Source organism: Notothenia coriiceps, unplaced genomic scaffold (assembly GCF_000735185.1).
Source record: "Notothenia coriiceps isolate Sejong01 unplaced genomic scaffold, NC01 NC01_scaffold00026228, whole genome shotgun sequence".
NCBI lineage: Eukaryota > Metazoa > Chordata > Actinopteri > Perciformes > Nototheniidae > Notothenia > Notothenia coriiceps.
The window spans coordinates 253736-272206 of NW_011358929.1; the positions used below are offsets into that span (position 1 = coordinate 253736).

At 38.9% G+C, this 18471-nt stretch overlaps 2 protein-coding genes across 2 annotated transcripts in view; both read left to right on the forward strand.

The window, feature by feature from the left end:
• lifra (LIF receptor subunit alpha a) overlaps window positions 1-10804 on the forward strand; it is an 18960-nt gene extending 8156 nt beyond the window's left edge. The window contains exons 2-18 of the mRNA XM_010784229.1: window positions 721-913; window positions 1135-1271; window positions 1561-1714; window positions 1929-2204; window positions 2328-2457; window positions 3192-3328; window positions 3452-3594; window positions 3919-4072; window positions 4533-4597; window positions 4918-5155; window positions 5345-5530; window positions 5720-5821; window positions 5975-6124; window positions 6288-6425; window positions 6640-6733; window positions 6915-6981; window positions 7127-10804. Coding sequence (XP_010782531.1) covers window positions 808-913; window positions 1135-1271; window positions 1561-1714; window positions 1929-2204; window positions 2328-2457; window positions 3192-3328; window positions 3452-3594; window positions 3919-4072; window positions 4533-4597; window positions 4918-5155; window positions 5345-5530; window positions 5720-5821; window positions 5975-6124; window positions 6288-6425; window positions 6640-6733; window positions 6915-6981; window positions 7127-7813 — 2964 coding nt within the window. The 5' untranslated portion in view covers window positions 721-807 and the 3' untranslated portion in view covers window positions 7814-10804. The remainder of the gene's footprint in view (window positions 1-720; window positions 914-1134; window positions 1272-1560; window positions 1715-1928; window positions 2205-2327; window positions 2458-3191; window positions 3329-3451; window positions 3595-3918; window positions 4073-4532; window positions 4598-4917; window positions 5156-5344; window positions 5531-5719; window positions 5822-5974; window positions 6125-6287; window positions 6426-6639; window positions 6734-6914; window positions 6982-7126) is intronic.
• Window positions 10805-11149: 345 nt separating this feature from the next.
• Window positions 11150-18471, forward strand: part of LOC104956712 (sperm flagellar protein 2) — a 15325-nt gene continuing 8003 nt past the window's right edge. Inside the window, exons 1-17 of the mRNA XM_010784242.1 lie at window positions 11150-11336; window positions 11702-11804; window positions 12104-12356; window positions 12595-12765; window positions 12972-13118; window positions 13583-13656; window positions 13809-14022; window positions 14112-14300; window positions 14995-15182; window positions 16006-16177; window positions 16315-16537; window positions 16696-16769; window positions 16971-17043; window positions 17194-17234; window positions 17463-17566; window positions 17781-18028; window positions 18310-18367. Coding sequence (XP_010782544.1) covers window positions 11279-11336; window positions 11702-11804; window positions 12104-12356; window positions 12595-12765; window positions 12972-13118; window positions 13583-13656; window positions 13809-14022; window positions 14112-14300; window positions 14995-15182; window positions 16006-16177; window positions 16315-16537; window positions 16696-16769; window positions 16971-17043; window positions 17194-17234; window positions 17463-17566; window positions 17781-18028; window positions 18310-18367 — 2390 coding nt within the window. The 5' untranslated portion in view covers window positions 11150-11278. The remainder of the gene's footprint in view (window positions 11337-11701; window positions 11805-12103; window positions 12357-12594; window positions 12766-12971; window positions 13119-13582; window positions 13657-13808; window positions 14023-14111; window positions 14301-14994; window positions 15183-16005; window positions 16178-16314; window positions 16538-16695; window positions 16770-16970; window positions 17044-17193; window positions 17235-17462; window positions 17567-17780; window positions 18029-18309; window positions 18368-18471) is intronic.

Below are 18471 nucleotides of genomic sequence, written 5' to 3' on the forward strand. Positions count from 1 at the left end.
GTGTGCCTTGGCAGTCTGATTAGTCAAACAGAATAGTGGCAAAGTCCAGTGTGGAGAGAGGCAGTGTTCTTTGGGTGAGATTATGTTTCTCAGTATCCGTGTTGTCATTGTAGTTTGTGGCTACATTTATAAGGAGTGTCAGAGCCCAGCAGAGAAATATTGATTTGTGTGTTCGTGTGCATTTGTAGCTATCCGTTTCTTGGTTAGATTTCCCAGAATCATAACAAAATTAGATGTTTTTGCAGATAACCTCTTTTTAGTATGGAAATCTGAAACACATTCTATCTTGTTTTAGTCCCTTTGTATCCTCAATATAAGTTAACTGTTGCAGTATAACAATGTGATAATACTTTAACACACGAAAAACTACACAGCCAGAACCAGTGACGAGCATACTCACCTAACATTTAAGCTTTCAAATAAAAACGACTTTGTGCCTGCAGTCTGAATATACACAGGGCATTTGGTTTGCATTTAAAAAAAACAGTTCACAGGTGTCCTCTTCTCAGCACCACACCTTCACAGTATTAAACACCACTTGACTTGACTGTCTTCAGGTAACCAGTATTATTTAGACAAAATAGGTTTCCAAATGAGGGACACTCTCATTTTGATTTGGTTGAAAGTGAATGTTTTATATGTTGTTTTACCAGAACTGTATTATTTATTCATTGTACATTTGACCTTGTTCTCTCTCTCTTCTGCTGTCTGCTCCCCCAGACCCACCTTGCCTCTCAGGATGTGTAGCATGGTGTTGCTGTAGTGGACCTTAGGATCAGCATACAGTGACTCCGCTCGTTGGACACCATGCCTCACTTAAGTGTCAATCCCAGCTCAAAGCCTAACTGTAGCACGGTATGGCTCATCTCTGTCCTCCTAGGCCTATTGGCTGTACACACTAATGCCAATGATGGTAAGAAGCAAACTCCACTCTGATTCTTATAAATTAATCATCTACTATGCTCAATGCACACAAAGTGAAAAGTCTTGAATATTGATGAAAGATTGCAGGTCCATATGGAAAGCTGTCTTCTTTGGTTCTATCTGGCTGATACTAACAAACATTTTGCAGCTATTAACTTAATCTGATTGAATTTACTCATTGAAATCACTTAATCATGGTCTTTTTTCCAGTCCTTACTGTACCACAGCAGGTGAGCCTGTCAACCAACATGGACTCACAACAACTATCCATATCATGGCTGGCAGGAGCAGCCACGACCTTTGACCTCATGATCCTAAGAACTGAACTCAATGAAACTGTCTTCTATGTAAGAGCATTTCTGTTTTAGTTATCATCTTCTCTTATTGTACAGTTATGCTACAAGTTGGGTACATCCTTATGCAAAAATAGGCATAGCCCGACCTACAATTTACATCTGATGCATTTGTTGACAACTAAATATATTTTTGTCTTGGCAATACACTTTGCAATCATAGCTTATTTGATATAATCATTGAGTGCAATAATACAAGTGTATTTTCCTGTTTGATCGATGAGTGTCATCTAGCATATTCATGTTCTTTTCCCTCACTGGGTTTTCTGTGTGTTATCTGTAGGAGACGGTGTCTGTGATGGTGAGTCAGCTGAGCGGTCGGCATGAGTGGAACTGGACCTCAGTTGAACCGCTGCAGTGTACCTCGCTGTCCTTCAAAATCTGCTCAAGAGAAGGACAGTCAACAAGTGAATGGAGCAACACTGAGATACTACAAGGTCAGAGGGGCCACAACTCACATAAACATAAATGCTGCTTTGCTTGACCTTCAATTTCTAGGGGGCTATTTCTGATTAATGTTTTCCTCTGAAAGCTTCTACAAAAAAATGGCTTTCCCTAATTATTAAAGATCACTATTTATATCTCTGGCTACCCTTTTGTCTGTCATTTGAACATTGTAAACACTACGTTCTTTTCTTTCTCCTTATTTAGGTAGCGACCTCCCCAGTGAAGAGGAATGGCAGATGTTCCCCCTCGACAGAGTCGTACCCGTGGGGGCCAATACCACCTTCTGTTGTATTGTGAAAGAGGGGAAGCAGTTTGGTACCATCAACTACGGCAATAAAGTCATGAACACAACCCGACTGAGTAGGCGAAGTTACGCCACTACAGTGGTTAATCAGGGTCTGTCCGGCCCATCGGGAACCAACGTCGTCTGTTACAATAGCTTCAAAGAAATTGTAATTGGAGCGGTGGTGTTTGTTGGATGTAAGATAAAAAAGAACTGAACTGTTAATCTTATTTTGTTATGTTTACATAGTCTTTATCATTACATGTACTGTATATTATTAAACAAAGAAGTTACTTACTAATTATTTTCCTCTTCCCCAGATCCTCCACTGCCCAGTGATTTTGTGTGTGAGACTCATGACCTAACCTCGGCTGTGTGCTTGTGGAACGAAAGACGAAACACAAATTTGTACAAGAAGACACGAGGAACACGCTACACACTGAACAATAGGTAACACAGTCACTCGTATATGCAAAACGTTACCTTTAAAAACGGCTGAACTTCATCTGGGCTCACACATGTACCCGGCAAAATGGCTTTAACCCGACATTAAACCTTATGATACTGTAGGGCTCAGGTTGGGTAGCAGAACATCATCATTCTGTCATTCACAACAAGCTAATAGTTATTGTGTGAAAGAACCCAAAGCCTATTTAATTAAACAATAGTATATGTAGCTGACTAAGATATTAAAATGCTTTTAATTCATTGGAAATTGGAAAGTCATAAAGGTTCGGGATAGCAGTGGCAATGATGGATGTTTACCTGAGTCAGATTCTCAGCGATTTATGGACAAGACCGACTATAATGCCACTTTCTGAGAAATGACCCCTGCATTATTTATAGTTGTTATGACTGCCTTTCCGGAAGAAAAAAAAATCAACCAACAGAAAGATAATTATAAGAAAAAAAAGGCACTTAGTCAAAGTAACCACTTGCTGCTTCTGTGTATCCATTAAAACATGTTGGTGTATATAGTGTAGGCTCTCTGCCAGGCCTTTTACAGGAATAGTCTGAACGCTGGCTTGAAGAGAAGTTACATTATGAATGTGTTCAGGCCTTTGTCTGTAGGTCAGATTGCCTGTCTAAACTAAAGTGATTATAGTTGATGTCATTAGGTTGCTTTGACATTTGTGTTCTTAGAGATCCCCGTTTATTTTAGATCTATTATATTTTCCCTGTAGGACATTTAATTTGAGCTGGTCATGGAACCCGAAGAAGGAGCGTCGTGTGGACCACTGGGAGGGTAACTGGACCCTGTTGGTTGTGAATCTTCTCGGCCAGTACAGCCTCACTGACTCCGCTGAGCTCAGTCACAGAGGTAGGTGTATCACCCTAACCTTATCAAAATCAACGGACAGTATTTTTTTCAAAGTAAAGGTAATGTACACATAAAAAGCACAGCCCCACACCCCTCAGTTCACTGATTGTTTTCCCTCCTCAGTGACTCCAGTAGCACCAGAGAACCTGACCTTTGTTGCCCATGCCACGAATGCCACTGTGCTGTGGCAATGGAAGTACGACGGCTACAGTTCCCTGGCTCTTTTCTGCCAGGTGGAGCTCACCTCCCAAGGGTACAAAACAAATGTAAGTTGTTTGCTTATTTGTGTGTATGTTGATGATAAGGACCATTTTGTCAATTTGCATGTGTTTTTTTTCCTCTGCCTGTCTTAATGTACAGAACAATCTTTCTCTTCGTTTTTTTGGTCCATCTTTAATTGGTTTGTGTATATTTAATATGTCAGTCACTTAGATAACTTCCATTGTTCACCTACATTTCCTTTACAACATTCTTTACATAATGGCCTTCCATTACTTTTTACAAATGCGAGCTTGTGTAAGCATATTCTCCCCGTTTGTGTGACCTTTAATAAACCACATAATAATGCTGTCTTATGTGTGTGTGTGCAGCATACCTTCTCTGGTGTGGGTCTGCGGGCGGTAGTCCTACCCGACCTGTATCCTTACGAGGACTACAGTGTTCAAGTCCGCTGCGGTGCCCAGCAGAATTTCTGGAAGTGGGGGAGCTGGAGCGAAACAATGTCCTTCACAAGCAGCAGCATTGGTAAAAGTTTTATCTTTTGTAAAGTGTCTCTAGTTCATAAGAGATTTCAGTTTTTTCTATTAAATCATTTCTTTCTATAAAAGGGTTAGAAACTGTGAAACTGCACATATTGTCAGAGCCCAACGTGATTTCTCTCAGATTGCTTGTTTGATCTCCAACAGTCCAAAATACCAAATTGATTTAAACAACAGCTATTTCGTTTTCAGACACTCATTTCAATATTCTGGGCGTTACCAGGATGTATTGAGCCGTTTATGTGTAATGGTTTGTAACAAATAATTGTGGTTGCTACATGCTGACTCATCTAAAATGATTAGCAAATACTTTTTTTATATAATCAAAATATTTTCCTTTTTTGCCTTTCATTTTATGCGCTGTATTTATAGTAGAAGTGTTTTTGCGATTACGAAGCAGAAGCAGTGATCATTTTTATTTAGTTGTATTTTTTGTTTTCTTTCAGTTCCAGAAGCTCCTGATATGTGGGTGTGGATGAACAAAGACTACACCGGGCAGGTCATTTGGAAGGTATTTCTTCCTTTTTGTGTCTTGCTATTGAACTAGTTTAGACTTTAATCATGGATTTACAAATGATCATTTGCTATTTTTACTGCAGTAAACACAGACTGATCGCAACATCACATAAGTGCATTGTTCTATTTCAATGCGTATATACCTCGTCTCTGTCTAGCGTCCTTCCTTCTTTTACTCTCTTTCTCTATTTTGACATGAATAAACTTGACATGAAGTGAATAAATACATATCATGCATGCCTGAAATTTAAAAGGGGATTTAAAATGTCTCTGTCTTCTCTCCTCCCATCCTTCTCTTTGCTTGATTTTTTCTAGCCGCTGACTCGAAGACAGAGTCGTGGTCTGATGACAGGATATGAAGTTACTCTCTGGAGCCCGGGGGAAAGTTTACAGCACACAGAAATATTACCACCGGATACCTTTGCTGTACCAGTCAACCTGACACAGATGGCTACCGCCAGTAGTGACAACATGGTTATGGCAACTGTAACAGCAAAGAACACTGAAGGGGTTTCTCTACCTGCAAGTGTACTTATACCTCTACGTTTGACAGGTATGTGGAAATGTGTTAACTATGTAAGAAGCAAGGCAGAAGGCAAAAGTGATTAGTTTAATTATTCTTAGAGGTTAAGTTATTATGACATAAATATTGAGTTAAGTGTTTAGGTACTGAGAGCATCTGTGTAATTTAGTTTTGGTTCCACTGTCTGGAAACACTTATCTGTATTTTCTGTCTTTCTAGACGCTGATCCCCGTGCTGTGTCCCAGGCAGTTTATACGGACAGCGGTTTCTCTCTGTTCTGGCAGAGCGATGTCAACACCACCTGTGCTTATGTGGTAGAATGGCATAATACTTCCTGCAAGTGGAACTGCCCTGTGGACTGGATCAAGGTTGCTCCTGGAAACACTAATGTCTCCATTGAGTCAGGTATGCGTGGCTTGATGTCTCCTTTAAAAAGATATTCACTTTCAAAGTCTTTAAAAATGTGTTTTCAAAACATTTTGAATGTACAGCACAGGTAGAAAAAACTCCGCCATCATTGTCACCCCTTGTCATTCCTTACTTTGGACAGTTTTTAGTGATTTAAAAAAATTAAACATCTTTCTTTGCCATCAGCCAACTTCCAGCCGGGTGTGAGGTACAACTTCTCCCTGTACAGCATCTCCTCCGAGGCCCCAGAGCTGCTGCAGCGCTGGCAGGGATACATGCAGGAGCTTGGTAAGGATAGCACTGCATGTGAAGTAACCTATACTTCCAAGAAGCAATTACTTCATAAATCATACTTTTACATTGTAATTGCTTAGTCTTTGTTCTAATTTCCTTTGTTTTTCCTCTCACCCATCCCCTCTGTTTTTATTTCCCCTTCCACAGTCCCTTCCAGTCCTGTCCTGTCTCTGTTAACCACCCAGGAGGACTCTGATATTCTCCTGACCTGGGGACATATCCCGCTGGTCAGCAGAAGAGGCTTCCTTCTGGGCTACAACATATACATTAGCAGTGGCTCACAGCTCACACTTCTAGGTAAATGTATACAAATGCATTAATTACAACAATCATCAAAATATGAATGTGCATTCTTTATCCTGTTAAACTTACACAATTTCCTTCTCATTTCTCCCTCCATTTTCCTGGATTTTATTTGTATCCAATGCCACTTTCTTGCTTGCACATGTGCTTTACACAGCCAACCTGTCAGACCCAGGAAGCAGGAGCTACACAGTCAAAGGTCTTTCTGAAGGCTCCTATAAATTTACTGTCAAGGCCTACACCTCAGCAGGAGAGGACACGGGTGCCACTGCCTCCATAATGCTGGAGCCATTCAGTAAGTGCATGTATAGTTATATTTTAATAACTTTAACTGGTCATTTACATTTGTGTTTATTCTACAACTATTACAAAAGTTGCATGTACAAACGGATTTTGTACAAATAAATATTAACAAGTGAACACACTGTGAGTTATATTCCAAAGTAGGAAGAATGTAATCTTCCTTTAGTTCTAATATCTCTAATAACTCTACTGTCTTGTCCTGACAGCTGATTGGCTGATTCTGGAAATCTTGGCTTCCTTGGGAGTGACAGCCTTATTCCTGGTCATTGTCACCTTTTTATGCTACAAGAAACGGAAATGGTGAGAATGTTAAGCTATATCCTGTGTCTCTTTCATGTGAGATTTATAAATATTGTAGCTAATATCCAGTAGCAATAACTTTTAGAACTGTTTTAAAAATTCTCTATAAGGAGGTACTATTTTAATTTGTAAAAATGTAATGAAAATGTTTTTTAAAGTGAAAATATTTGCTTGTCACCAGGGTGAAAAAGGCCTTCTATCCAGACATACCTGAGCCCAAGCTGCCTGGTGATTGGTCCAGGTCACAGGTACATTATCAGTCTAACTCATCTGACCCTTACCACTAAAATAATTCAATATATATAACTATTGACAATTTTTGTATGTTCCTGATAGGCAGTTTTCTCCTGTGTAACTAATGAAGTGTTTAAAATAATGATTCTTGTCTCACAGGCACCGTTGGATGTGAAGCCTCCTCACCACAGTTTGGTCCATATGGTAGAAAGGCCTGAGTGGGATTCTAGTAAAGAAGCGCTCGTCGTCATTCCTGAAGAAGATGAGGATGAAGATGGTCAGGGGATAGGAGACGAGCTAGTTGACACAGATGAGCCAACGTCATTACGCTACTACAACCAAGTAGTAGATGAGCGGCCCATAAGACCACGTTACCCAGACTCCTCTGATTCTTCCGCCTCCTCTTTAGATTCAGCACGCACCGATGTGACATACACGGGGATCCAGACATCAGGGTCTTCTTTTGTCTTCCAGCTAGATCCTCAGGGCTCTTCTGAGGGCCACATACCCCAGGCTGACCCATCCTTCTGTGCAGAAGGAGGGGGAGGTTACCGGCCCCAGATGCAATCTAGAGTCCCTAGTGATGACACGGGCCCAGCGTCACCCAATCCTTTTCCAGAGTCCCAGGCTGCTAGTGGCTACAAACCCCAGAGCTCCTGGCAAATGGACTCCCCGGTGGACGATGGGGAAGGTCGCAGCCGTGCATCCTCTCTTGGTTCCCCCACCTCAATTGCTTCCACTCAGTTCCTCCTCCCTGATGGAGAGGATGATACAGAGGAGAAACGACAGCCCTCATCATCAGCAGCAACATGGTTAACCAACTTGCTGTCATCCACAAAACCATAAATCATCTCTCTCTCAATACTAGCCGCCAGGCCAGGGGGGTTACATAACACATTTGGATTCAGTGCTTTTACCAGTGTCATTTACAAAACAAGCCTAATCCATATGGTCTACATCAGTCTACATGTCCCCTCTGATGTAGTACTACATTACAGTTGCACTTAAACAGCAAGTCTATAATGCCATTCAAGTGGTTTATTCCAAAGATACAGAAAAGTGTATATAGTTAATTTTATGTCATGCAAATATCATAGATACAAATCTGTATATTTATATATCAAAACTATTCTTTCCTAGCAAACCGCTTAAAAAAGATATTTCTGTATGATTCTTTTAAACCATATTTATAGCACCCCCTGGCAACCTGGTGGTGCTAACATCCCCTCGATGCCTTTCCAGTGACTCCGTCTGAAGGCCAGTTAGCAATGGCATATCCTGTTACAATTGAGTACATCCAGTTTATCTTCCGTTTCAGATGTTTTTATTTGACTGTGATATGAACTTCACTACACTACAGAAGACCCATTAAAATATGAATGTTTTAAACCAAATGACACCACAAAAAAGGTAAAGGATATTTGTTGGACAACACTACAAAAGAACAGTTTCTATAGAAAGTATCCATGTCTTCTGCTGGTCCGCCATTGGGATAATCTCACCTGTTTTGTGACAGTTAATGAGCTCCTGAAAGAAAAAGAGGCATTAAGCTGTAAATAAAAGTGATACCATTTTAAATGCATGTTAAGATGGCACTCTCCTGGATCAATAACAAGGTGGTTCCTATCCTCATAGATGTGATCTATTTTTCACAAATTACTGTCTGAACAGTGGGATGTTGAAAGATGAACTTTTAAATAAGAAAAGTTAATATTTTACACAGATACACAAGTGGTGCTGTCAGTAATGGTCTGGAATTGTAAGGGTGATGAGTCCTGTGGATATATACACTGATATAAGCTAGAACATTAATACAAACAGATTAATTTACTAACACACTGATATGTTACTTTCTTTTTGCAGTATTTCTTTTGTTGAAAATGTATTTATTTTAGAGTAAGGTCAGTATCCTTTTTTATGTAGCTATGTGATTTGCTTTATCCTCAAGTTGATAATTGGTATTAGACAGATTATGTTAATTAACTTGGATGGTTATTTGCAGTGTTTTAATTGCCTTGATAAATATAATGCTTCCAGTCTTGTGCATCAACTTAATTTTCACACAATGCCTTGCTTCTAAATGTTATGTATAAGGGAAAAAAAAGTTTTACAATAAAAGCTTTATTTTATTGGACAACCAGAATCCTCTGGCACTGTGCGTAACATCTACAAAGTAGTCCCTTTTAATCAACTTCAGTAAACGCTGATTTTTTTAAAACTTTGGTTAAAATAAAATTACCACATTGTTGTGAGTGAAAACTTGTTTATTTTTTGGAAGATTTAAGTCTACAAAACATGTTTGTTTTCAAATGTAAAATGTTTTGATCCCCTTTATTTATCTCAACGCCTCTTGGAAAAAGGAATCTTGAAATGCTTCTATACAAAAATGTGTTGAAATGGCCTTATGAATATTCTTAAATTGAAAGCAATTCGTCATCTCCATTATGGGTCAAACAGCCCTAGGATTCCCAAAAGTATGATTTTTGCAAATAATATTTTATATTCTAATCCAGCGGTAAACAGGATGTTTATTTTTACCATATCTCTCAGGCCCATGTGGCAGCCCTTGGTTACTGTTTCTTAGTGCCTCCAGCCAACAAGCTTTAAGTAAAACTACTGTGATATGAATGAGGACTTTGACTATAGTATGGATGGCTTCACTGATGATGAATTAATGACAGGCAGCGCAGGCAGTCCTCTTTGACTACTGAGAAAAACGTCTCCTTGTACTTTGTCTTGTAACACTGATGTTAATTTTAACTGGGGAAAATGTTTAAAAATAAAAGATAAAACTACAGCTTTCACTATCATATTGAATAAGGGGTAAAACAACCGGTTTGAGATCAGTGAACTTCAAGGCAGTGCTAAAGTGTGTTTTAAGTATTTAAACATGACTGCTTTCTCAAACAAACTCTGCTTTGCAGACTAACCTATGAATGTGTTACATGCCTTTGGGTTGATTTGTATTAACACAAATGGCACCTTTTTTATTTTTTTCTCTAAATCTTTGTTTTTACACAACTAATTGTACATATTTGTAAATTTCTTTCATTTATTTTCTCTTACGAAAATCAAATTGATATTACCTATTCTACAAAAAGCAGAGTTGTCTCTTGTGAGAAGAAGAGCAAATGTTTGTTTTGGCGACACCAGATATATAAAGTCCTCTGATATATAAAAGCATCACACTTGTCTGTATATTTGTTGTGTACTTACATAGAAGCTTTTTGTCGATACAATCATGTAAACTGATGTAGAATTGTGATCCTGGCTGCTTATAAAATGTATTCTACTTCCTTATCACAGCAGTATCACTTGCCAGACAAATTGTAATTATTGGTAAAACTATGCAGACTCTTACATGCTGACATGCACATTTCCGTTTAGTCTGCTACCTGTTTTCTATGGTCTGTCTACATTTTTTATTTGAACCGATGCTTACACTGTGGAAAGTTACACTTCTGTTAGGTTTACAGCAGGGTAAACTTGCTGCCTAACAAGTATTCATCTCTGGTCTTGGATGTTTTTTGTGAAATTATGCATGTTGTATAATCTATTACTACAAAAAAGTGGCTGGTAAATCCTTTAAATACCATGTTTAAGTTACCTTATAGCTTAAAACAAATTGCGTTGACTTATGTTGTGCACAACAACATGACTACAAATAGGTGTTCCTGAAAAAGGTTTTAATTTCATTTTAATTGTCATGATATTTTGCAGAACATTTAACTATGGATAAAAAACAATGTGCTTCTGAGTTAATAAATACATGTTAACACTTATAACACAAATCGAAATGCTGCTTGTTTAAATGCAATAAAGTCATTTGTCTGGCAATTTGTCAATATGTTTTATTTTCCACTTCTATATAGATATTAAAAGTCTGTTGCCATTTACCATAACCAATGGGTTATAGGTTTTAGTAGTACAATACACATACACTAAACACAAGTGATTATTTTCTTTTCTTCTCTAATTTGCAAAAGGATGGCAGTGAAGTGCTGCTAAAAATACAAACGCCCCTGATGGCCCTCTTAAGTGTGGAGCTGTACAGGTTCTGGATCAGTTTGCAGTCACTGCATCACAGCATTATTTTGAGCGTAGAAAAGAAAACTGATTCAGGGCCAGCTTGATCCTCCCCCCGCGTGCTGGACAACTCTGTTGACGCGTCACCATGGCAACAATGCCCCCTTGCCTTGGGATATCCTCGGCTGTTTTTCAACAGTTATTATCGAGCTCCTACGATTAACTTCAACCATGTCCATTATTATGCAGTAGTATATAGTCTGGGTTTTAATTAAAAGACATAAGATGACGGATATTTTGTGCAGGTGGCTGAACGAGGAACTAAAGCTGTCAAAAGCGATTGGTAAGTGTAAACAAAGTTATCGTTATCTAGCTAGCTACCTGCTAGCCCAATTAACTCTAACTTTACATTTGAAAACTCTGACATCGCCATTTTGGAAGCTACACGTCGAATTAGAAAGACAGTTGATGACTTATCAACACAGTCAAGTGATATTGATTGGTAGGCTATGATATGTCATTAGCAACGGTAACAAAGGACCAATAAACCATTTGGGGAAACCATGAAAACCCATAGTTACTTGCTAGGTAGTGAACATGTCATTTTAAACACTTTCGATAACATGTTTTCAGTTTGAAGCATAAAAGAATATCACATATTGAAATTGTCACTGTTTGAGTCCATTAACGGAAGTTTAACTTTCACAGAGCCAAAGACCTTTGCCAAGGATTTCTCCAGTGGCTACCTAATTGGGGAAGTTCTTCATAAATATCAGATGCAAAATGATTTCAGTATGTTTATGAAAAAAGAGTAAGTTGCCCTCTTTCTTCCTCTTGCTATCTGTCATTTTATTTGTAATTGGTAATTCTCTATTGCACTTTTTAAGTATTTATATTTTAATGTCTGAACACACTGCTGCTTATGTAATGAAAGAATTTCCCAAATTGGGATCATTAAAGTATCTATCTATCTATCTATCTATCTATCTATCTATCTATCTATCTATTGTTTTTTTGTTGAAAAACAAGCAGACGGTTACTTATTTTTCCAGCTCATTTAAAGTTTTCTCATAGTAATAATTAAATAATGAAAGTTATCTTATTTCATAGCACCCCCATCTCCAGAATGAATAATTTCAACCGCCTTGAGCCCACACTCAAGTTACTTGGGATCTCCTTCAACCTGAACACAGCTCAGGACCTGATGCAGGAGAAGCAGGGTGTTGCCACACGCCTCCTCTACCAGCTCTATGTCACCCTTGAAAAGAAGAAGAAAGGAGACATCAGTGGCACATTGATGGAAATCATGCAACCCGCAGCCAAAGCAGGCTCGCACAAAAAGGAGCATGAAATCTACTCTGATGTAAGGGGGACTGTCAAGCTGTAACTGTAGTTTGTGCATTTCATATGGCAACAGCACATTTTATTTCTGTAAAACCATATTGAGATAAGTGGAACTACTACTCTGTGGTCTATCCTTTATTCTTTCAATGATTTTTTGAAGTTTTTATTTAGTTTAACTTAATCTTATATCTACAAGAAGTAATCAATATCTACAAAAATATGTTACATTAAGCATATTTTTTTCTTTGTTGACATAGCGACTGCATCAAGTGGTAAAGCGTGATGCAGATCAAAAGCTACAGAAAATTTCGCAGCACTATGAAGAGAAGTACCAGCCAATGGACGACAGGTTTGAGATGACCCGTCCCATCCAGCAACAGAGACCACTCAGAGTCCAGGATGAGAAGAGAATGAACAACAGTGAGAAGGTACTGGAAAACATTTAAAGTCAAATGCAGTATTGTAGTACATTTTTCCTGTATTCATTTTTGACCAGACTTCAAGGCCATCTTTAGTTATATCTTTATAAACTCTTCACATGTTGTCCCGGCTGATACAACTAGAATTGAGCCACAGACGCTTGATGGATGCAAAGAAGGGTCATGCTAATGAGTGGAAACTGTTTATGTTGCAGTTGCTGGTGTCTCGTGAGAAGCAAAAACGCATCATTACTTGTAACCTGGCCGCTACTGTCCAGGTGCCCAAGCCACCTCCCTACACTTCACAGCTCAACCTTAAAAGAAGGCAACAACAGCATCAACGCCATGAACAAGAAGCGCAGGTGGGATTCAGATTAAAGAATGATGTGAAAATGTACCAACACAAAGAGGGAATTTCATTGATGGCTATCGAGAAGTATGCATAGAGTTTGTAGAAGCAGATGCTTGCAATGGACATTCAAAAATATCCTTCAATCCAGGCCCAATAACTCTGTGTTCGTCTTGTTCGCCATATGTTCCCAGTCACTGCTAATAGCTTGTTATTGCTTAACACTTGCTTTGTTTACAGAGGGGAGATTCATTCTAATTCAAATTCTCTGCCAAGTCTTTCTTTGGGATATTCCAGATTAAGAAGGAATTTCAACAGATGACCCTCTGTATACAATACTACCTCTAATGCAATTTTCATGCCATGAGTTCAACAAAAAATCCTTTAACTTTTCACAGCTTACACAAAAAGTAAAGGAGTGACATGGGTCTGTTTGTCCTTCTGGTTTTTGCAATTGTCGTTCATTTTTGTCTGCAGACTGTCAAGACTGAAATAGCCCAGTTCGAGACAAGGAAGAAATTGCTTACTTATGCTGTTCCTTCCTCTTCAAGGTGAGACAATAGGGAACATTCCCTTCATTTGTTTTGTTTTTATGTGGTATTCTTTATTGATATATTTGTATTGCTTTGGTCGTTTGGCAACCTGATAAAATCTTACATTGGGACAATGATTACAAGTGTGTATTGAACTTTTTCATTTCTAGTGGTCAGCCTGTCCCTAGAGATGTTGTTCCTGGTGAAAGCAGCCAGGGCTGTGAGGTCCCTGAAAGTGGAACTAAGCTGACCTTACAATCTAATAGCAAGTATATACAGAATATCCGACAGAGGCTTGAGGAAAGTGCTGGAGCTCGGGAAAAGAGAGAGAAAAGACGGGACAGATTCCTGGTGGAGCAGCTCAAGGCCCATGAAGCTCAAGAGGTGAAACTTCATCTGATACAGGCTATGCTCTCACAGTGTGTTATTTGACATTCCTAAAATTGATCAGCCACCTCTCCCTCACACTGCAGGATGCCCGGCGAGATGAGCAGCTGGTGAAGCGTCTGACACGTCAGACCCAGCAGGAGCACCGTTTGGCAACTCAGCTTCTGCAGATACGTATGCAGAAGGATGTGATACGGGAGAACCGCCTGTTCAGAGAGCAGCAGTACCAGCAGCGGAGAGAGAAGGACTTCCTGGAAGCTCTGGAGAGGGAGGCGGTGAGATAGGATGAATAACGAAGAAGAATAATTCTCTCTATTGTCATTTTGTATTAGGCTGTAATTGATAGTATGGGTGGTGTAATAGGAAGAGAAGAAAGGATGTATTTAAGTAGTTATTAACCAGGCTTTTGGTATTCTGACGAGAGAGAAAGACAGATAAATGGTAAAGTTAGACTATATAATTCATAAATAAAGGCAGATACCTGGATAAATGATTGGCAAAGGATGCAGCCATGGTCCAGCATGGTTTCAGTGTTAAATATTCAGTATGTTTTAGTAAAGTATGGTCCTGGTGTTATGTCTCAATTAGTCTCAGAGCAGATTGTCAAGCTCATTTTAGATGATTTAGGAACAAATAGATATAATTGAATGTACATAAATGTTAAAGCTTTAATGTGGTATTATTGATGCTGTGTTTATTGGCAAATTAGTAAACTGTATTAATCGTTACTTACAAAGATTTACATTTCTCCCTTTTTTCTGCAACCTCTAATATCAGCCATGTACTGATGTCTGTTGCTTTGTGTCTCTTTAAGGAAACACAGTAAAACGTGTTTTTTGCACAATAAATGACCTATGTGACATCTTTCACTTTCCTTCTTTACTTACTGACTAACGGTGGTAACCAGCAGAACCATTTACATCCTGCCTTCTCCACTTATTTCATTTCTCTGACTGGGGTCTGGTATAGGCTTTGGCTCAGCAGGCTAAATTGGACCGTGCCGAAGATATCCTAAAGGAGCGTGAATTCTGTAAGAGGAATGCTGCTGAGCGAGCTCAGAGCAGATACAAGAAGCACTTTAAGAGCTGCAAGGACATTTTGGAGCAGATAGTGGACTTGACCACCAAGGTTGGAGAATACCGACAGCTCACTGAGAAGTATGTCACACAATTATTGTTATCAACTTTCATCTGCAATGATTGTAAAAGTAATTTAAGCCATCACATTTTAAGAGTTGAAATTACTGTTGTTTTAAATAAATTTTCACTTAGTCTACTTCATTATTTGAGGTATTTATCAATGCTTGAACACATTTAACAGTACAGCAGTGAATAATCTAATTTGTTTTAATTGATCAGAATACCATTTTCTCTATTTTTAAATGAGTATACAAGATGACACAGTTGGTACAATGAACTATACCAACATAATGAAACATGGGCTAATGACTCTACCACCCAAAAACCTGACACCAAATAAAACAATTTAACAGGAAAGTTCAGCTTTAATTCATTCAAGGCAGGAAACGGTCAAAAGGAAAGTCACAAAATAAATGGATGAAGGGCATCGATAAAGCAAAAACAGATACAAAAATAAACTATAGGGGCAAGGTTGTTTTTAACTAAATGTTTTGTGAGTCATAAACTTGTGAAAAGATCAACAACATGGGAACTGACCAGTGTAGTTCAATATAATCAGGAAGTGTTAACATCCTGTCTGAATCTTCTCACTATCAAATACATAATATCCAAATATATGCACTCCCTACACAACCATTCTTAACAATCATTTTGTATAGATTTGTGCATTCCACTAGATTTGACATATCTATCATATGAACTCTAAGATGAAACATTATTGAAATACAGTTAAATCATTATTATGGCTCAATTGACAAAACATTTTTGATTCAATGTAAATACATTTGGACATTTGTAGTTTAGCTTTGCCTTCTATAATTTGTTCTGCTGTCATGTCCAGTCAGATCCCAGAGAAGTCCATGAGAGAGTGGAAAGAACTGCTGTTCAATGGTCTGCCTCTCTATGAGCCGATACACTGCCAGCAGCCAGAGATTGAGTTCCCTCCCCCACTAGATCCTGTCGAGCTTGAGAAGCAGGAGATACTGAACAACCAGGACTATGATGAATACACTGTGAGTTTATAAAGCAAGTGGAGTGAGTTTTCAGATCTTGCTTGTGTGTATTCCCACAAACGCTGAACTGAAGCGATGAACTGCTTCATCTGAGTGTGAAGATCCTCTTTGACTTGGCCACAATGTCACTTTTTCAGAACATGGTAGATGAGTGGGCATGGCCAGAGGAAGCAGGGGAGACCAAACTACCCCTGACCAACAACAACATTCTTGGACACGTTGTCCTACGACTGAGGAACATGGTTTATCAACCCATCACTAAACCCTCCTTACCCTCATTTCCTCACTTTACCTTTAAGGCCTGTGTCCTGGGAAAGCTTTGCTCTGGCAAGACCACCTGCCTGGCCAAGTTGGCTGAAGGTACACAGCATGCGATCAAAACAAAGATGCAAGCATTCGCACAAACACAATTTCACACCACTTAATTACGTATTTACTGGAGTGATAAAATGTAGACAAAACATTTTTGGTATAAGAAAGTATGGTGTGCTGAGCATGTGTGTTGTTTCCTGCTCTAGCCCATGGCATCAATATTTTATCAGCGGACACGCTCATTGAAGAGGCGCTGGATGCTAACCGAAATGGAGAACAGGTTTGTCAGATACAGTATAACAGGATGGTAACTTCACCAGTATTCAATTTTATATTTATTCTTATCACATCATTAAGATTTAAAGGACTTTTCATGAGAATATCTGAATCAGAAAATCTTAGTAGCTGTTAATGCTGGTGCCAAAATGTATAAACCTGTTAAAACCTCAATGATCTTAAACATTTGAATTTGAAACATCAGGTACGGCTCACAGAAGAGCAGGAAGAGAAAGGCAATGAGCACTTGCTCACATCCTGCACATCACTGGAGCCTGGTGGGTTACTGAAGCCAGCGTGATTTAATTGCATGCTACACTTTAATGTATATCATAGTGTTTTTTGCTTCCGATAAAAATGCACTGCATATGAAGCATTTCACTAATTTGTTTTTTTGATGTGATACTCATCATTTAATTGTTTTTCAGACCTTGAAACTGAAGAGACAAGTAGAAAGAGCACCTTAAGAGTGAGTGTTGTTTGTGATCTGCTGACAATAATGTAACCTGTATACAATTTATACCGCTAACCAACTTTCAACCGTTATCCTTGATGATACAAAATTATGAATTTCTATTGAATGTAAACATTTGAGAATATTGAGTAAAATACATAATTTTTTTCAGATTAAATGTGGACCTATCTGGAATGAAACTTATTTAACTAATTCCTGTTTCCATGTGTTTTTCTTGAGCAGCTGTCTACCCGGGCCAAGCAGGGAGCGGCTGCAGACAAAGAGCTGAGGGAAGGCAACCCCATCCCTTATGATCTGGTAGTGGACATCATAGTAGAGGCTATCAGGTAAACTCATTAACTGTATTGATATTAAAAACAGAAAATGTGATTTAGTCAACTGTATACTCATTTGACCATATTCAATTAATTTGAAAGTCAATAGTCCAGAGAAGTGTCAAGGATAAAGTCCTACTTTTACAAACAGTTAGAATAAAATGTATAATAAACAAACCCCATGATCACTCTCCTGACAGTGACATATTGTTGGTGTCCTTAATAGGCAGGTTCCAGCTCAGTCAGGATGGATCCTGGATGGCTTTCCATTGGACATCAGCCAGGCCTTCCTGCTAGAGAGAGCCCTGGGTGGGTGTGTAGATGAAGGGAATTGTGTTGTGAACAGCAGGACAGACCTTGCTGCTGATCCTAATCCACCCGAACCTCCAACACCCCCACCTCCTGTACTGGACCTGGCTCTGCTGCTGGACATCCCTGAGGAGTGTGTGATCAGACGAGCTTTCAGTCATACAGGTATGTTACACTGGTGGGAGTTTGATGTATATTTGATAGTATATATAGAGTCTGTACTGTCCTGTTTTTCACTCTCACTCTGTGGCTGCTTTAACTCCTGAATTTCCCCATGGCGAATAATAAAAGTCCATCTTATCTTATCTTATAATGTCATGTATCTGTGGCTGTGTGCTCCCATAAAGTAACTGTTAGATGGTGCGTGTATGAATACATTCACGAATAACCAGTTAAATATAAATAATATGTTTTTGTGTTTCTCTTAACCCCCCAACCTGGTGCAGATCAAGATAGTGCCTGTCCCAAAGACAAGACCTTGTATCTGGCACAGATTCCTCACAGGTACTGCCACTGATTTACTGTCTGTCTGTCTGTCTGTCTGTCTGTCTGTCTGTCTGTCTGTCTGTCTGTCTGTCTGTCTGTGTGTCTGTCTGTGTGTCTGTCTG